General features: G+C 42.1%; 1 protein-coding gene across 1 annotated transcript in view; it reads right to left on the bottom strand.

The window, feature by feature from the left end:
• elovl6 (ELOVL fatty acid elongase 6) overlaps positions 1–19,993 on the bottom strand; it is a 30,876-nt gene extending 10,883 nt beyond the window's left edge. Inside the window, exon 1 of the mRNA XM_036943047.1 lies at positions 19,609–19,993. Coding sequence (XP_036798942.1) covers positions 19,609–19,691 — 83 coding nt within the window. The 5' untranslated portion in view covers positions 19,692–19,993. The remainder of the gene's footprint in view (positions 1–19,608) is intronic.
• Between the last annotated feature and the right edge of the window lie 1,125 nt (positions 19,994–21,118).

Here is a 21,118-nt window from a genome sequence, read left to right as displayed (position 1 = left end):
TCTTCTTGCCACTGAGTCTCCCACCTCAGCTGTAGATCTCTGCAGTTCATCCAGAGTGATCATGGGCCTCTTGGCTGCATCTCTGATCAGTCTTCTCCTTGTATGAGCTGAAAGTTTAGAGGGACGGCCAGGTCTTGGTAGATTTGCAGTGCTCTGATACTCCTTCCATTTCAATATTATCGCTTGCACAGTGCTCCTTGGGATGTTTAAAGCTTGGGAAATCTTTTTGTATCCAAATCCGGCTTTAAACTTCTTCACAACATTATCTCGGACCTGCCTGGTGTGTTCCTTGTTCTTCATGATGCTCTCTGCGCTTTTAACGGACCTCTGAGACTATCACAGTGCAGGTGCACTTATACGGAGACTTGATTACACACAGGTGGATTGTATTTATCATCATTAGTCATTTAGGTCAACATTGGATTATTCAGAGATCCTCACTGAACTTCTGGAGAGAGTTTGCTGCACTGAAAGTAAAGAGGCTGAATAATTTTGCACGCCCAATTTTTCAGTTTTTGATTTGATAAAAAAGTTTGAAATATCCAATAAATGTCGTTCCACTTCATGATTGTGTCCCACTTGTTGTTGATTCTTCACAAAAAAATACAGTTTTATATCTTTATGTTTGAAGCCTGAAATGTGGCAAAAAGTCGCAAAGTTCAAGGGGGCCGAATACTTTCGCAAGGCACTGTAGTTGGAGTCTGTGTGTACCTCCAACGCACAAGTTGAAAATATTGAACACATGCGGTATACAGAACTCACCGCCGCCTAGTACGGCACCCCCAATGTAGAGCTGCAGACGGCTCCATTGACAATTAATGACTTCTGCCGGGAATGCAAATAGTTTGATGCATCTGGTGGCCTTGAGGCGGGAGTCGAATTCAGTGGTGAACAGAGAACTATAAATCTAGAACTGGACATACAGCAAGAAACATAATTGTTACATCATACAAAGCCTACCACAAAAAAGTGTTACCTCTGGCGCTAGTGTTATGATACAGTTTAAAACATTTACGCCAGTGTATTCAATGGGAAGAATGAGTTTGATAATGATACATTAAAATGTGCACTGTTAGTTACACTGCCTATTTCAGTTGAGCTGATAATAACTGTACAACTAGGCAAATTATTTTGTTTGGCTCTGGCAGATAATCGTTTCAGCTTGTTAAGGGATTAAAGTGTAATGGTGAATGGCTGGTTTATTTATAGTAGGAAGAGAATGAAAGCTTTAGAAGGTTTGAATGAGACTTATTGCATTTTGCCAAGTGTAGATCATTAGCGAATACAAAGATGCAAGGTGAGCAGTGCAAATTAGATGTATTTTTGACCTCATGGCCACTTGAGCAAATGCAAAAACACATTTCATTTGATACACTGGCAGGTTGAAAATGAATATCTGCCTCTGCAAAAGCTGTTTGATGAAATACAATGGAATGACTGCTCTTTCCTCTGTCTGCATCTTGACTCTCAGCTGACACTTTGACAAGATGGGAAAGTCACCCCACATCTCCCTCTCTGTATCCTCCATCCAGATGTACTGCTGGGTGACAACATCAAGCCAGAGGTAGGCTCTGGGTCGATGCAGTCAGCAGCAATCACCATCATCGCATCCTATCCTTCTGGGAAAAGCAGCATGTAAAGCATCCCTCCCAGTAGTCGATACCATAACTCATTGGGGACTAGCTAGCTGGCCTAACCTTTGCAAAAGGAACATTCTAACCTTTGTCAGAAAGTCACAATCAGTGACGATGTAGTATTAGCTACTGAGGGGAGAGTAAGGTTCCTTAGGAAGTTGGAATGTGATGGCAAGATAATACTGGGTATTGTCCAAAGACTAACCCTAGGAACTGCTGTAGGTCTGAAACAATTGGATAGATAAGCAATGTGCGTTGCAGTTCTTGACAGAAACCGATGCGCCTGGTACCTACTTCCATACCTGGTTCAAAGGCACTTAAATATTTTGTCTTGCCCATTCACCCTCTGAATAGCACACATACACAATCCATGTCTCAACTGTCTCAAGGCCTAAAAATCCTTCTTTAACCCGTCTCTTCCCCTTCATCTACATTGATTGAAGTGAATTTAACAAGTGACATCTATAAGGGATCATAGCTTTCACCTGGATTCACCTGGTCTGTCAATGTCATGGAAAGAGTGGGTGTTCTTAATGTTTTGTATTCTCATTGTATGTCCATGCAGTAAGCTAACATGGTATCTATCTCATCACATTTTGTAGAGGTCTACAGCTCTTCCTTCAGAATTGCATGAAACAACTGATCCTACAATGACATGCAGTCGCCCAAGAGGATGATTGCTTGGAAGTCCACTGAGGGTTTCAATGACTGAATACACTACACAACCTGAGCAACCATCACTGACTCTGGAGCAATGGTGAAGTTTGTGGGGGGATTGACTGGGAATGACTCAGCAGGTAAATTGAATATATGTGTACTTCAGTGTCAGGCAGCCACAGTGTGTTGGACATTAAGACCAGCCAGCTGTACTGTAAGTAGACAACATTATGGACTGATCTGTGTGTTGTTTGGTCACTTGCTGGCACAGAGCCATACACAACTACATATGAGGACATCGAGGACCGGACCTCGGACCTTTATAATTTGAATTTTTTTAAATAATAAAAAAATATATTTTGTACACAATCATAAAAAAAATCTAGATCAACATCTAAATATTGCTCCCAGCGTCAATCAGTTCAGAACGCTTATATTCTTGATCTGACTAAGTTCGAGCTGCGCCTGCCTCTTTGCGAATGAGTGGATAGTGGTGTGTTTGTTATGTTCGCCTGCTTCCCCTGGATTTACCTTTAGCAGCACATTCACCACTCTCTCAAATGGCTAACTCCACCCTCTCGTGGCACAGGCCGAGGGCCATAGACATGAAATGAACTACCCTAGCACCCTACCCTAGTTCAAGCAAGCAACCAGAGAAGTTTCTGACAGTGTATTTGCGAGATGCCGAACAAAATGCAATTTTAAAACCGTCCTGCGACTCCTGCCGTGTCTATAGACTTCCTCCAAACAAACAAAAACCGTCTCTCGGAGAACAAGTGCACAACTGGTAAATAGTCGCTTATAGATGTGGCAGTCAGTCAGGTGGCTAGCTTCCGGCAGAAACTTATATTGCAGTAACATTGAAGGGCTCCGGCTATGTATTAGCCAGCTAGGATGAAGTAAGAAGCTAACATTAAACGGAGTCTACCTCAACAGTAGTAAAAAAAGAGACTACTAAGTTCTCATAATACCTGGCGAGGCTGAGGCAGGCTGCAATGCATTCAGGAGGAAGCAGAGGAGACATAGAGCGAGAGGAAGCAAGTAGAGAGAGAGAAAGAGAGAGAGAGAGAGAGAGGTTATTACAGTGGTTCCCAAACTTGGGGTCAGGGCCCCATGTACTAATCTGTAGGGGCAGTATTGAGTAGCTTGGATGAAAGGTGCCCAGAGTAAACCGCCTGCTCCTCAGTCCCAGTTGCTAATATATGCATATTATTATTAGCATTGGATAGAAAACACTCTGAAGTTTCTAAAACGGTTTGACTGATGTCTGTGAGTATAACAGAACTCATATGGCAGGAAAAAACCTGAGAAGAAATCCAAACAGGAAGTGGAAAATCTGAGGTTGGTCGATTTTCAACCCAGCCCCTATTGAATACACAGTGGGATATGGATCAAGTTGCACTTCCTAGGGCTTCCACTAGATGTCCACCGTCTTTAGAAACTTGAATGAGTCTTCTACTGTGTTGTGGAGCCGGATGGAAGCTGTTTGAGTCAGTTGTCTGGCAGAGAGCCAGGTCCTGGTCACGTGAATTTCACATGATAGCGACCTGCATTCCATGGCTTCTCTACAGACATCGGAATTCTCCGGTTGGAACGTTATTGAAGATTTATGATAACAACATCCTAAAGATTGATTATATTGATTCTACAAGTTTCTTCGACCTGTAATATAACTTTTTGAAGTTTTCGTCCGACGTTTGGATGGACCTGCACGAGCGTTTTGATTTGTGTACTAAATGCGCTAACAAAAGTAGCTACTTGGACATAAATAATGGACATTATCGAACAAATCAAGCATTTATTGTGGAACTGCGATTCCTGGGAGTGCATTCTGATGAAGATCATCAAAGGTAAGGGAATATTTATAATGTTATTTCTGATTTCTGTTGACTCCAACATGGCGGATTATTTAATTTTATTTCTGAGCGCCGTCTCAGATTATTGCATGGTTTGCTTTTTCCGTAAAGTGTTTTTGAAATCTGACACAGCGGTTGCATTAAGGAGAGGTATATCTCTATTTCCATGTCTAAGAATTGTATTTTCATCGACATATATAATGAGTATTTCTGTAAAATGATGTGGCTCTCTGCAATATCACCGGATGTTTTTGGAACTAGTGAACGTAACACGCCAATGTATACTGAGATTTTTTTAAATATGAATTTTTATCAAACAAAACATACATGTATTGGGTAACATGAAGTCCTATGAGTGTCATCTGATGAAGATCATCAAAGGTTAGTGATTCATTTAATCTCTATTTGTGCTTTTTGTGACTCCTCTCTTTGGCTGGAAAAATGGCTGGGTATTTCTGTGAGTTGGTGGTGACCTAACATAATCGTTTGTGGTGCTTTCGCTGTAAAGCCTATTTGAAATCGGACACTGTGGTGGGATTAACAACAAGAATGCCTTTAAAATGGTATAAGATGCATGTTTGTTTGAGAAATTTTAATTATGAGAGTTCTATTGTTTTGAATTTGGCGCCATGCACTTTCACTGGCTGTTGTCATATCGATCCCGTTAACGGGATTGCAGCCCCAAGAAGTTTTAACAAGTTAGGACATTTTTTTTACATTTAACTCAACATTAAATTACTTCACCAATCATGCGTTGCGGATAGAGCAGCTTGCGATGGAGAAGGCAAGCTATAGATCAGTGAGATGTTTACATGCATGACAGAAAGACAAGAGGCAGCTGAAATTTTGTGGGTGGGGAGAGAGCGAGTGAGGGTGGAGGAGGAGGCTTGGCTGGAAGCACTGGGCATCTTGTTATGACATGCATCATTTGAATTTGGCCCACAGCATTATACCTACGGAGGAGCGGCTTCTATGGAGGAACTTTGAATGTCTTTCAACTTAAGAGTTGACTTAACGTTGGACCAGAGATAGCTAGCTAACAAACAAGCTTGTGTGGTCAGAGCAGCACCTAAATTAAAAACCCGTCTTACATTTTTGTAGTCAATAAATACAATGTCAACTGTGATAACTATGTATCCCTAACCAGTAGCAGTGCATGGTTAAAATCACGGGGGGAGGCAAGCCAAAAAAAAAATCATATTAGAAGTGTTGTGATAATTGTGTTGTTTGCTCTATAACCTGTTAGTTCATATGCCTTGCCACTGTGATATATAGGACGAAGGCTGAGACAATAAGAAGACACCGTGGCAGAACAAATTAAACCACACCTTTGTTCACAATACTGGAGAGCAACCACTGTCCAGTGAAGTCCGCAAAGCATATTGCATGTAACAAACAGTTACATGACCTATAGCATGGGCAAGCAAGCTAATGTATCCAACATTTTCGGACCACTAAATAGCTTTTAAAATAGAACCACGGAGAGTTACAGCAAGTCGCAAAGAAAACAGGAGCTGCCTCCACTATTCCAGCACCATTTCCACATTTCAACATCATCAAATCACCTATGCTTAGTCTCATACAGTGACAACTAAAATATACCAAAAACTATTTAGTCCAATCAACATGAGCTAACTATGATGTGGCTGTCCATTGTTCTGATTTGTGTGTGTGTGTGTGTGTGTGTGTGTGTGTGTGTGTGTGTGTGTGTGTGTGTGTGTGTGTGTGTGTGTGTGCATCCGTGCAAATAGAAAAAAAATGTTGTCTCACCCTACAGGTAGAGAAACGCCAATGCCATCCTTCTCTCTTTCGTGTTGCCTAAAAGGTCTATGGCTGTCATACAGTACACAATTTTATTTTTTGTTGTCCTAGGCTACCTGGATAAAAATGTGTTAGCTAGTTACATATTGAAAGGCTGGTCATGGCTCACATCAACACCATTATCCCAGAAACCCTAGACCCACTCCAATTCGCATACCACCCCAACAGATTCTCGGATGACACAATCTCTATTGCACTCCACACTGCCCTTTCCCACCTGGACAATAGGAACACCTACGTGAGAATGCTGTTCATTGACTACAGCTCAGCATTCAACACCATAGTGCCCTCAAAGCTCATCACTAAGCTAAGGACCCTGGGATTAAACACCTCCCACTTCAACTAGATCCTGGACTTCCTGACGGACCGCCCCCTAAGGGTAGGCAACAACACAACATGGGAGCCCCTTAGGGGTGCGTGGTTAGGCCCTCCTGTACTCCCTGTTCACCCCCGACTGTGTGGCCAAGCATGACATTAAGCTTGCAGACGACACAACGGTGGTAGGCCTGATCACCGACAATGATGAGACCTGGCAGTGTGGTGCCAGGACAACAACCTCTCCCTCAACGTGATCAAAACAAAGGAGATGATTGTGGACTAAAGGAAAAGGAGGGCCGAGCACACCCCCATTCTCATCGCCGGGTCTGTGGTGGAGCAGGTTTAGAGCAGTCCACATCACCAACAAACTATCATGGTCCAAACACACCAAGACAGTTGTGAAGCAGACAGGACAACGCCTATTTCTCCTCAGGAGACTGAAAAGATTTGGCATGGGTCCTCAGATCTTCAAAAAGTTCTACAGCTGCACCATCGAGAGGATGTGGTATCTGGTGGCATCAGAGGAAGCCCTTAAAAATTGCCAAAGACTCATGCCACCCACACTCAAGTCATAGACTGTTCTCTCTGCTACCGCACGGCAAGCGGTACCGTAGAGCCAAGTCTAGGTCCAAATGGCTTCTTAACAGTTTCTACCCCAAGACATAAGAATGCTAATCAAATGGCTACTTGGACTATTTGCATTGACCCCCTCCTATTTATTCATTTCTTACGCTGCTGCGACTCGCTGCTAATTATTGATGCATAGTCACTTTACCCCTACCTATACATACAGTTGAAGTCGTACGTTTACATACACCTTAGCCAAATACATTTACACTCAGTTTTTCACAATTCCTGACATTTAATCTGAGTAAAAATTCCCTGTCTTAGATCAGTTAGGATCACCACTTTATTTTAAGAATGTGAAATGTCAGAATAATAGTAGAGAATGATCTATTTCAGCTTTTATTTATTTATTCACATTCCCAGTGGGTCAGACGTTTACATACACTCAATTAGTATTTGGTCGCATTGCCTTTAAATTGTTTAACTTGGGTCAAACGTTTTGGGTAGCCTTCCACAAGCTTCCCACAATAAGTTGGGTGAATTTTGGCCCATTCCTCCTGACAGAGCTGGTGTAGCTGAGTCAGGTTTGTAGGCCTCCTTGCTCGCACACGCCTTTTCAGTTCTGCCCACACATTTTCTATATGATTGAGGTCAGAGCTTTGTGATGGCCACTCCAATACCTTGACTTTGTTGTCCTTAAGCCATTTTGCCACAACTTTGGAAGTATGCTTGGGGTCATTGTCCATTTGGAAGACCCAAGCTTTAACTTCCTGACTGATATCTTGAGATGTTGCTTCAATATATCCACATAATTTTCCTTCCTCATGTCATGTACTGTCATGTTGTCTTGTCTCTGTCCTTTCCCTTCACCCTGTCTCCCTCTGCTGGTCGTGTTAGGTTACCTTTTCTCCCCCGCTTTCCCCCAGCTGTCCCTTGTCTCCTCTAACTACCCATTCACCCCGTTCCCCACCTGTTCCCTTTTTCCCTCTGATTAGGTCCCTATATCTCTCTCTGTTTCTGCTCCTGTCCTTGTCGGATTCTTGTTTGTTTGTGTCATTCATGCCTGAACCAGACTGCCGTCATGTTTGCTGTAACCTTGTCCTGTCCTGTCGGAATCTGCCGGTCCATCTGAGCCTACCTATGTTTGGTAATTAAAGAAGCTCTGTTTAAGTTGATTCGCTTTTGGGTCCTCATTCACGCACCGTAACAGAAGAATCCGACCAAGAATGGACCCAGCGACTTCGGATCCTCTCCACTCAGCCGTCGAGATCCAGGGAGCGATGCTAGGCAGACACAAGCAGGAATTGTCTGCTGCTCGACATGCCGTTGAGACCCTGGCCACCCAAGTCTCCAACCTCACAGAACAGGTTCACCATCTCCGCCTCGATCCACCGGCCACTTCCAGGGCTTTCGAATCTCCGGAGCCCAGAATCAATAACCCGCCGTGTTACTCTGGGGAGCCCACTGAATGCCGCTCGTTCCTCACCCAGTGTGATATTGTGTTTTCTCTCACAGCCCTTACTTCTGTCAAGACGTGCTTTAAGTGGTCCGTTTCTGCCCAGGGAGCTTTTGATCTCCTCAAGAATCGTTTTACATCCGCTCCTATCCTTGTTACACCTGACGTCTCTAGACAGTTCGTTGTCGAGGTTGACGCGTCAGAGGTGGGAGTGGGAGCCATCCTTTCTCAGCGCTCCCTCTCTGACGACAAGGTCCACCCATGCGCGTATTTTTCTCATCGCCTGTCGCCGTCGGAACGTAACTATGATGTGGGTAACCGCGAACTGCTCGCCATCCGGTTAGCCCTAGGCGAATGGCGACAGTGGTTGGAGGGGGCGACCGTTCCTTTTGTCGTTTGGACTGACCATAGGAACCTTGAGTACATCCGTTCTGCCAAACGACTTAATGCGCGTCAGGCGCGTTGGGCGCTGTTTTTCGCTCGTTTCGAGTTCGTGATTTCTTATCGTCCGGGCTCTAAGAACACCAAGCCTGATGCTTTGTCTCGTCTCTTCAGTTCTTCAGTAGCCTCCACTGACCCCGAGGGGATTCTCCCTGAGGGGCGTGTTGTCGGGTTGACTGTCTGGGGAATTGAGAGGCAGGTAAAGCAAGCACTCACTCAAACTCCGTCGCCGCGCGCTTGTCCTAGGAACCTTCTTTTCGTTCCCGTTCCTACTCGTCTGGCCGTTCTTCAGTGGGCTCACTCTGCCAAGTTAGCCGGCCACCCTGGCGTTCGGGGTACGCTTGCTTCCATTCGCCAGCGTTTCTGGTGGCCCACCCGGGAGCATGACACGCGTCGTTTCGTGGCTGCTTGTTCGGTCTGCGCGCAGACTAAGTCCGGTAACTCTCCTCCTGCCGGCCGTCTCAGGCCGCTTCCTATTCCCTCTCGACCGTGGTCTCACATCGCCTTAGATTTTGTCACCGGACTGCCTTCGTCAGCGGGGAAGACTGTTATTCTTACGGTTGTCGATAGGTTCTCTAAGGCGGCTCATTTCATTCCCCTTGCTAAGCTTCCTTCTGCTAAAGAGACGGCACAAATCATCATCGAGAATGTTTTCAGAATTCATGGCCTTCCGTCAGACGTCGTTTCGGACAGAGGTCCGCAATTCACGTCTCAATTTTGGAGGGAGTTTTGCCGTTTGATTGGGGCTTCCGTCAGTCTCTCTTCCGGCTTTCACCCCCAGTCTAACGGTCAAGCAGAACGGGCCAATCAGACTATTGGTCGCATCTTACGCAGTCTTTCTTTTCGCAACCCTGCGTCTTGGTCAGAACAGCTCCCCTGGGCAGAATACGCCCACAACTCGCTTCCTTCGTCTGCGACCGGGCTATCTCCTTTTCAGAGTAGCCTCGGGTACCAGCCTCCGTTGTTCTCATCTCAGTTCGCCGAGTCCAGCGTCCCCTCCGCTCAGGCTTTTGTCCAACGTTGCGAGCGCACCTGGAAGAGGGTCAGGTCTGCACTTTGCCGTTATAGGGCGCAGACTGTGAGAGCTGCTAATAAGCGTAGAACGAAGAGCCCTAGATATTGTCGCGGTCAGAGAGTTTGGCTCTCCACTCAGAACCTTCCCCTTAAGACGGCTTCTCGCAAGTTGACCCCGCGGTTCATTGGTCCATTCCGTATCTCTCAGGTCATTAATCCTGTCGCAGTGCGACTTCTTCTTCCGCGATATCTTCGTCGCGTCCACCCTGTCTTCCATGTCTCCTGTGTTAAGCCCGTTCTTCGCGCCCCCGCTCGTCTCCCCCCCCCCCCCCCCCATCCTTGTCGAGGGCGCACCTATCTACAGGGTCCGTAAAATCTTGGACATGCGTCCTCGGGGCCGTGGTCATCAGTACCTAGTTGACTGGGAGGGGTACGGTCCTGAGGAGAGGAGTTGGGTTCCCTCTCGGGACGTGCTGGACCGTGCGCTGATTGATGATTTCCTCCGTTGCCGCCAGGTTTCCTCCTCGAGTGCGCCAGGAGGCGCTCGGTGAGTGGGGGGGTACTGTCATGTACTGTCATGTTGTCTTGTCTCTGTCCTTTCCCTTCACCCTGTCTCCCTCTGCTGGTCGTGTTAGGTTACCTTTTCTCCCCCGCTTTCCCCCAGCTGTCCCTTGTCTCCTCTAACTACCCATTCACCCCGTTCCCCACCTGTTCCCTTTTTCCCTCTGATTAGGTCCCTATATCTCTCTCTGTTTCTGCTCCTGTCCTTGTCGGATTCTTGTTTGTTTGTGTCATTCATGCCTGAACCAGACTGCCGTCATGTTTGCTGTAACCTTGTCCTGTCCTGTCGGAATCTGCCGGTCCATCTGAGCCTACCTATGTTTGGTAATTAAAGAAGCTCTGTTTAAGTTGATTCGCTTTTGGGTCCTCATTCACGCACCGTAACACCTCATGAGCCATCTATTTTGTGAAGTGCACCAGTCCCTCCTGCAGCAAAGCACCCCCACAACATGATGCTGCCACACGCGTGCTTCACGGTTGGGATGGTGTTCTTCGGCTTGCAAGCCTCCCCCTTTTTCCTCCAAACATAACGATTGTCATTATGGCCAAACAGTTATATTTTTGTTTCATCAGACCAGAGGACATGATTTGCACTTTTCACACCAAAGTACGTTCATCTCTAGGAGACAGAACGTGTCTCCTTCCTGAGCGGTATGGCGGCTGCGTGGTCCCATGGTGTTTATACATGCGTACTATTGCTTGTACAGATGAACGTGGTACCTTCAGGTGTTTGGAAATGTATCATAAGGATGAACCAGACTTGTGGAGGCCTACAATTTGTTTTCTGAGGTTTTGGCTGATTTCTTTTGATTTTCCCATGATGTCAATCAAAGAGGCATTGAGTTTGAAGGTAGGCCTTAAAATACATCCACATGTTCACATCCAATTGACTCGAATGATGTCAATTAGCCTATCAGAAGCTTCTAAAGCCATGACATAATTTTCTTGAATTTTCCAAGCTGTTTAAAGGCACAGTCAACTTAGTCTATGTAAACGTCTGATCCACTGGAATTGTCATACAGTGAATTATAAGTGAAATAATCTGTCTGTAAACAATTGTTGGAAAAATTACTTGTGTCATGCACAAAGTTGATGTCCTAACCAACTTGCCAAAACTATAGTTTGTTAACAAGAAATTTGTGGAGTGGTTGAAAAACAAATTTTAATGACTCCAACCTAAGTGTATGTAAACTTCCGACTTCAACTGTAGATATTACTTCAATTACCTTGACTAACCTGACTAACCTGTACCCCCGCACATTAGCTCAGTAACGGTACCTCGTTATTGTTACTTTATGTTTTTACTTTTGTTTATTTAGTAAATATTTTCTTAACTCTTATTTTTCTTAAAACTGCATTGTTGGTTAAGGGCTGGTAAGTAAGATTTTCACAGTAAGGTCTACACTTTTTGTATTAAGCATATGTGATAAATTAAATGTAATTTGATTTGATTTGAACTTCCATCCTCTCAGTCCAGAGGCACAATGTATGAATTTATGGTTGGATCAGAATCACCGTTATAATCACTGGCCAGAACGGAGAATTAAGTAAAAGTCCAAATCCCTATCTCCATCCATGGCTAATTTAGGAAAGGGATAATTCAAGCTAGCTAGCTAGCCACCGGAGGACAATACATTGAGATGCAAAAAATCAAGTTGTTTCTGCCAATTACATATTTCTCGCAATGTGATGTGATAGGAGTGAAGCCAAATCCAAACTGGCTTCCCTTGACACTTTTTTTATGTGTGCCAGGACAATTCACAGTTGAGCTCACTAATTTAAGCTCAATGCTGATTGGCTATTATTTTATTTAAAAAATGATCAAGGGAGGCCAAATGCTCACTGGCTTCCCTTGCATTTAATGCAATAATGTCATACTCTTTTTGACCAGACAGCATCAGATAGATGGCCTACACATACAGAGACAGAGGGGAGCTATTTCGCTCACTCTGGTGAGATACATTCAGCCTCTTGCAAATTGAAAACAAATTATGAAACACAGAGACACAAAATATAAATTATGATATGTTTTTTTTCTATTCCATTTTTTAGGGAAGCTTGGCTTCCCTTGGCAGCCATGAATACACACCACTGTCCCTAACTATCATTGAAAAAGTTCATCCATTCTTCTATAATAAAAAAATCTCTCTCCCTATCAGCTGAATCATGCTTGTAACATCAGTAGGCTACTGCTATGCTTCGGAAGGGGAAAGGCAGGTTGCCTAGACACACACACACTGGCAAAGATTTTCAACTGGCAGGAAGACACTGGAAGAAGTTCCTGATTGACAGAGAGAGGGCTTTGCATAGGCACTTTTTTTCATCTTTTGTGGGACTGGGAAAAAAATGCCCAGAACTAAAATAATGTTATTAACGGGTTTAAAATAATGGTTCTGTTCCAGAACAGTATACTGTAGATCACTTTCATTCCCGGTTCTGATTCTGTTCCTTTAAAAATTGTGTTCTTTTTCAGTTTTCGGTTCTGTTACCTGAACCAGTTCCAACCTCTAGAAGAAGGTGCTCTGGTGCTATAGGGTTTGAGCCCGGAGGGAATGTGATAGTTAATAACGCTATGCTAAGCAAAAACAGTCCCTTGGTTTTTTTTTCTCTCTCTCACTGGGCAATGTCTCATCAGGTTTATACTTAAGACCACACAGAGAACAAACAGCGTCCTCTATATAAACATAAAAATATCGAGACATTTGAATGTACAATTATTTTCAGTTATAGCCAAATCTTGCATTCTATTGCCACTGAACGGTGATCTCTAAGTGATCTTGTGAATGAATCTGTTTAATGTCAAACCATCATCAAAATGTCACAGTGCCACTTTGTTGACTAACTCCAAAAGAACAAGTGTCTGTTGCCAAAATGCTGTATGTTCCCAGGACTGAGATTCTTTGTTTTATTCAACATCATTTGTCAATGTAAGTCAAAGTAAACTGTTGTTTTAAGGTTGAAATTTTAACCACAGAATTATGTCATCATGGTAACCAAATTTCAACATAGACAATACGTAAAATGTGTACCTTTATTACAACAACATCAGATCATTTATATCCACTATCAGAAAAAAAACTATAGGCTGGGCAACACCTACTGTCGAATTCATCTATCTACAGCTACCATTTGGTCACTCATCCAGGGTTTTAACCAAGCCCTGTCCTGCTTAGTTATGATATTTGTCACTATTACAATAAGAATGTTTGTTGAGAGATCTCCTCTTAAAAACTAAATAGATTCACTGTTGTTATCCAAGTCATTCCAATGGGTAGGTTTATCAGAGCAAATGAAATGGGACAATACTTTATCACTCATATAGCATAAATTATACTATTTTAGGTCATCAACAGCTATTGTTCCAATTCAACCCAGAATTCAACTAAAATAGACAATACAATAGGTCTAGGGATTTAAGCTCTGGTTGGCTTCAAACCTCAAAATGTGGCCATGTGTTACTCATTTTAAGGTTGAATGTTACTTACTGTTATTTACTGTATAACATTGATACGTTGGATTCACGTCTCCATCTCAATTAAAAATCTAAGTAAAAGAATCGGACTAAATCAAATCAAATTTGATTTAAAGTGCATTTAACTTTTGATTTGATCATATTCTTTAACTTTGATTGTTGGTTGAGATGGAGACGTGAATCCAACATATCAATTATTAATTTGTAGAAAAACTGGAATTAAAGACAGACTAAGTCAGTGGCACGGATGGAACTATCCAAGCAGAAAATAAATCCCCTGTAAAATGATGATATTTGGTTGTGTTGACAACCAAACATAATTTAATATTACTTTTGAAATTACTCCTAAAATACAATAAATAGTCTATTAACTTGTCCACAAGTTAAAGGGATACTTTGGGACTTTGACAGTGAGGGCCTTTATCTACTTCCCCAGAGTCAGATGAACTAGTGGATATAATTTTTGTCTCTAGCATCCTAGTAAATATCCACAGACTTCCTAATGCTAGTTAGCATTGATGCGCAAAACTACCTCTAACCTCCTTCATAATGGACACAGACATAAAAATGGTATCCTTTAGTTCATCTGACTCTGGGGAAGTATATACAGTGCCTTCGGGAAAGTATTCAGACCCCTTCCCCTTTTCTACATTTTGTTATGTTACAGCCTTATTCTAAAATGGATTAAATAAAACATTGACATCAATCTAGCACAATACCCCATAATGACAAAGCTAAAACAGGTTTTTCGAAATGTTTGCAAATGTATTAAACATTAAAAACAGAAATACCTTATTTACATAAGTATTCAGACCCTTTGCTATGAGACTTGAAATTTAGCTCAGGTGCATCCTGTTTCTATTGATCACCCTTTGAGTGTTTTTACAACTTGATTGGAGTCCACCTGTGGTAAATTCAATTGATTGGACATGATTTGGAAAGGCACAGAACCTTCCAGGAGAACAACCATCTCAGCAGCACTCCACCAATCAGGCCTTTATGTTAGCGTGGCCAGACGGAAGCCACTCCTCAGTAAAAGGCAAATGACAGATCGCTTGGAGTTTGCCAAAAGGCACCTACAGGACTCTCAGATAATGAGAAACAAGATTCTCTGGTCTGATGAAACCAAGATTGAACTCTTTGGCCTGAATAGCCAAGTGTCACATCTGGAGGAAACCTGGCACCATTTCTACGTTGAAGCATGGAGGTGGCAGCATCCTGATGTGGGGATGTTTTTCAGAGGCAGGGACTGGGAGACTAGTCAGGATCCAGGGAAAGATGAACGGAGCAAAGTACAGAGAGATCCTTGATGAAAACCTGTTCCAGAGTGTTCAGGACCTCAGACTGGGTGGAATGTTCACCTTCCAGCAGGACAACGACCTTAAGTACACAGCCAAGACAACAAAGGAGTGGCTTCGGGACAAGTCTCAGAATGTCCTTGAGTGGCCCAGCCAGAGCCTGGACTTGAATGCGATCGAACATTACTGGAGAGACCTGAAAATAGCTGTGCAGTGACGCTCTCCATCCAACCTGACAGAGCTTGAGAGGATCTGCAGATAAGAATGGAAGAAAATCCCCAAATACAGGTGTGTCAAGCTTGTAACGTCATACCCAAGAATCAATCAAATGCATTTATAAAGCCCTGTTAACATCAGCCGATGTCACAAGGTTCTGTACAGAAACCCAGCCTAAAACACCAAACAGCAAGCAACGCAGATGTAGAAGAAGACTTGATTCTGTAATTGCTGCCAGATGCTTCAACAAAGTACTGAGTAAAGGGTCTGAATACTTACAAAAATGTGATATTTCAGTTTTATATTTTTTATAAATTTGCAAAAAAATCTAAATCCCTGTTTTTGCTTTGTCATTATGGGGAATTGCGTGTAGATTGATGAGGGAAAAAACAATTCAATCAATTTTAAAATAAGGCTGTAATGTAACAAAATGTGGAAAAAGTCAAGGGGTCTGAATACTTTCCGAATGCACTGTAAATGGCCTCACTACCAAAATTCAAAAGAATCCCTTTAACAAATTATATGTTGAGTGGAAAAATATATGGCAGCTAGACTGTATGGTCTTCAGAGATAGATGGGAGGAGTTGAGCTTAGCTGACGGGTGGGACCAAAAACAAACAAAATATAACTAATGTAAAATATACTGTCCGTGAAATGTGTGTAGTATGTATAAGCTGGAAGTGAAAGCATAAGTATTGTTGGGTTAGGGGAAAATAATAAAGAAGGAAAATATATATATATTTTTAAATGTACAATACCAGTCAAAAGTTTGGACACCACCTCATTCAAGGGTTTTTCTTCATTTGTACTATTTTCTACATTGTAGAATAATAGTGAAGACATCAAAACTATGACATAAAACATATGGAATGATGTAGTAACCCCAAAAGTGTTAAACCAATCCAATTATATTTTATATTTGAGATTCTTCAAAGTAGCCACCCTTTGCCTTAATGACAACTTTGCACACTCGGCATTCTCTCAACCAATAACATTGATAGAAGCCACAATCTATTTACAATATTAAAGCTGATCTACCCCCCCCCCCACCCACCCACCCACCCCACCCAAATAAAAACAAAATAGAAGAAAATAAATTATCACTCAACCACAAATACAAGTTAAAGAATGGGATGGTCTAGTGGCTCAGATGGAACTAAGCAAGCAGTAGATACATCTCCTTTAAATGTTGATATTTGGTTGCATTGTCAACAAATACAATTAAATACTACTTTCAACCTGTCTTTAATTCAACCTTAAAATGAGAAACACATCCATGGCCACATTGAGGTTACTGTAACTATAAAGGTATTCTTATGTAATCATATAAAGTGTGCATGTTCAAGATAGTGTGCATAGGTCATCGCAGATCTGCGGAGATATTCACAATTGCTGCAATGATTTGCTCAGAATCTTGAACGCTACTGATCACTTGCACCATGTACTTTTAATGTAATCTCATCTGCAACACAGGTCATGTGGTTGTGCTATTAGATGAACAGCGATATCACAATTTGTTGTGTAAATAAACAAAATATCTGAAATTGTATTCCCATTTGAGTGATTGTAATCTCATTGATCAACATCGCAACCAAATATTACCCAATTATCCACCTTGAAATGACATGGTGTGCCCAGTGGGAGATTTTATAAATTCACTGAGTTTCTTCAACCAAAAACATTTGTCCTGAGGGGGAGGGTATTTGCAGGAGCTAATGGCAAGTGAGGGTAGTTTAATTAGCAATTATGTGAGGGTAGCTATATGCTGTTTTTCAAGTTAAGCACACTGCACACTGCCCCCTGAAGCCGAAGCAGTGATTTGAAGATCAGATGCCATTTCCAGACATGCTGAGTCAACCATGACATTTTTCTCCCGTTTGGATTGAACACCCCAATAGCAAAGAGCAAGCCTTGTTATAACAACGAGACAAGGTTTGCGTAAGCTTGATTCTTTGCAGTCGTTCCCAAAAGAGCTTATCATCTGTCCTCACTTTCCCCAGGGGTTTTGTCCTCGCTGGACTAAGGTGCACTTCCTCTGAGTTTGTTAGTACTGGCAGCTACAGAGGCCGTCCCTGCAACTATTTCATCACACAGTAGTCAATAGACTGCAGCAGCCTACCATTAAAACTTTCCTCTATTTCCCATTGGTATTTGGTAGGCCTCAACATACAGTAGCCCATTCAAGAAATGTGATGAGAGAGAGAGGGAGGTCACCTGCATAGTGAGAACACATGCTTCAATTACAATGCTGTAGAGTTTGAAAGTGTTGTTTTGATTAGTACATGCATCAGAAAGTGCCATTATGGTATTTTGTTTCATTGAATAGGGTCCCAACAGTTAAAGGCAGTTGAAATGTGCCAGAAAATCACCCATGAAGCAATGCATTGTTATTGTATCTGTACGGCAGAGAAAGAAACAGGTTGGTTAGCATTCAATTATGATTTTTCTCTTTAGGAGTTTAGGCTGAAGGGCTGCACCTATTTACAACTAAGTTGACTACTCTATAACATATCTCTCAAAACATGTAACATGTTCATACACCTTTGTGTAATGTCAATTTGGGTGAATATGACTAACCACTCGTGAATTTGTGCAGTAGTTATTTCCTCTCAGAACCATGCGGTATGGTCTTGTCAGAGCAGACATCCCTGCTGCAGTGCAAACGCTGCCCAGAAGAGTGGGCACAGATCATGAGCTGCGATGTGATTGGCTAGCACTCTGTCAGCAGACATCATAAGATAATTTCTATTGGTCCGTTGGTAGCACCAACTTATGGGCAGCTCCTGCACAATGTTTCCACACGCTTGATTCTGAAAAGGAACACATTGGACTTCTGTAAAATTTTCCTTTTTAAAGAATGTTTAATTGCAACATAAATGTTTCTACTATTACAAATTAACACACTTCTTTTTGCTATTTCCTAGTTCTGTAGCCTACCAATAAACCAGCATGTGGCATTAGTGTAGGCTGCTGTTGCATTACAAATGAGATTTTTACCTGTCTATGGAAGGTTTTTTAACAGGTATAAATACTTTAATCATTATTTAAGTCAGTTAATAACCAATGCATAAGTGGTGACCTCCCACTGGCTATTACAATGGTAAACACAGGAGACTAATTAGACACTGATGGTCATGGATAACAGTCAATTATAAAAACGATTTAAAAAACCATAATGGTGATTTATTTCCTAGACACTTACAGGTATTAGTAGGGTGTGATTGCAGATGGAGCATAACCTGAGCATAACCTGATTATGGCCGTGCTCATCACCTGCATCATCTGGCATCAATAGGCATTACCAAGACAAGTTTTGTTAGTTTTCTATTTATTCAGTCTGTGGTGGATATATAATGGTCTTACCCTGTCTTTGGTGAGCATTTGTCTATGTTAAGGGTTTGGCCAGAACATGAACATATAGCCTATCCAGGCAGTGATGTTATTTTGAGTGTTTGCCTATAATTTGGTCATATTTTCTTAAGGAATGTGTTTGTAATGGTTAGCACCTTAGACTTATAGGCTAGGAAGGTTATTGCCACAGGCACTGGTGCGCTTTGTGTCAATGAATGAACACGTTTGTTTAGTTATTCTGTCTGTTTGGCCAGAGAAACGAGACTACAGACTCCAAACCGGTATTGTGCGTATTGTAGGTCTAAATGTAATCCGTTTTTGGAGCGCAACGGACTAGACAAAATAGTATGCTGATAAACGAAAGGTCTACCTCTGTCAACTCTCGGCATGTGGGATTTATTTCATTCATAGCGTACCGGTTGTAATACAGGGCTATTGGGCAGCGGTAAATGTAAGAGGACGGAATTATCTGGTCAGCAGACAGATAACAGTAGCGCCGCATCACCTTGAATACCTGGAATCTGATGCCTAAAAATAAACATTCTACATCCGCAAATCACTGAAAGTCACATCAGAAGGGAAGGAAATTGTAACGAGATGTAGCCTAATAATATAGTGATAGGTTCAGTTGGTAGGCTATTCACCAATAGGCACTTTCTTGATTCATTGTAACTAATTCACAGCCAGGCCTGCATATGTTGTGAATAGGGTAGGCTACTGTGTGCGGATGATCCTCTAGCTGCTTTATGAGAAATATGTTATTATAGGAAAGCCTAAGCAGACCACAACATAAGCTATTTGCAAGCTTAACGTTAGCAGCATCCAGAATATGCTATTCTTATTCATTCATTTCCTGTTTCTATTAATACGAGTATGAGGAAATTGTGTCACATATACACAAACAATCCTCCCCACATCAATATGATATTTCATAGACTATATCTACCAGTTTTCTTGCATCCATCGTATGGCTTCGTCCTCGTTGAACTGTCTCTCAAATTCGTACTCTTGTAGCGCTAACACCGACATGTTCACTGTGCGCTTTCCTGTAAACGGATACAAAGTTATATTCTGATTAGGTGTTATATTTAACTGGTTTCCTCTTTATCTCTCTATCTCATCTACACTCCTTGTCTTGCATCGCTCTTGCCACTGCCAAAAACTATCAAACTGAACGCGAACGTCCGACTATATGACAGCTCGATCCGGCATAGGCCCTCTCCACCAAGGAGGTGGATTCACGGTCCTAAAGCCTGAGGAGCCGAGTTTATTTTGCAAGTAGATTGTCACTGTGATGCCTCGTTCACGTTAACCATAGGAACCCCGTTAAATTGCGCAGGATGTCATTCATTTAAATGGTGACGTCCACAACAAAGTGGAATCGCAACGCCCCCGTGCGGTTGAAGGCTCTGCGGCGAGAAGTACGGCGCACACTTAATTTTTCCAAACTTTGCATCATCTTCAGTCCAGTCAGAGTCCGTGGAAGAACAGGAAGTGACCAACCACAGAAAAATATGAAAATGTGTAGTTTTTGGTGATGGCTTTATGGGATAGCTAGCAACTTGTAAACAATTACCCATTCGTATAGGGTACTAACGTTAGGGGGTAACTATCCCGTTGGGTAGCCCGTTTGGGTAGTTACCAAATACGTTCTCTGACTGTCACTGCTCTTGCTCAACAACAACAAAAATCCTCTGTGTCTTCTCAACTTTTGGACATATTTCAACAAAACTATTTTGTGGTAAATGTATCCATTTTTTTTATTTAAAAAAATTTTGTAGATAAAACGTTACTCCAATGAATTTGGATCTATAATTGTTTTTAAATGTACAAGCCTTAAGATAAATAATCCTCTTGTTTACAGAGAAATATTGAGATCATTTTTAAATAATGTTGGATGAGTGTTTTGGGGCTAGTTACCCTTTTACGGTTATGAATGTTTCTACCTGTCATTTAGACAATGACTGGCACAGTTAGCGCTAGTTTATGCTAACTTGCTAGCAACTTCACTAGCAGGAAATGCTAGCCAGCTAACTAGTTAGCAAAAGCTGCTAGGAGTGCTAGCTAGCAACCTTACTACCAGATCGTCTGAGGGAAAATACATTAAAAAGATAACGTAACTTAATTTCAGTTGTAAATGACTGATAGTTTTGCAGTTAATCTTACTTTATTGAATTTTAGTTATTTTACACAGCATTTTATGTCATATAGCTAGATAGCTAGCTATGTTTTTAAGAGAAATCTCCCCATTTTCAGTCACAGGTGGGGACTGGATTAGGTTTGAGTATTGCAGGAGGTGGGCTCATGAGTTGTGCTCCAATTTTACTGGGGATAGCTTTATTTGTGACCTATGTACAAATTAGAATCATGCAATAGCAGAGCATAAGAGAGTTTCCACATCAATGTCACACTGAATTAATGAGTTAAGTTATTGTTATTAAATGTTATATTCCAAA

This window comes from Oncorhynchus mykiss, chromosome 14 (assembly GCF_013265735.2).
Source record: "Oncorhynchus mykiss isolate Arlee chromosome 14, USDA_OmykA_1.1, whole genome shotgun sequence".
NCBI lineage: Eukaryota > Metazoa > Chordata > Actinopteri > Salmoniformes > Salmonidae > Oncorhynchus > Oncorhynchus mykiss.
Note: the sequence above shows the minus strand (reverse complement) of the source record. Positions and strands in the feature narration are given on the sequence as shown.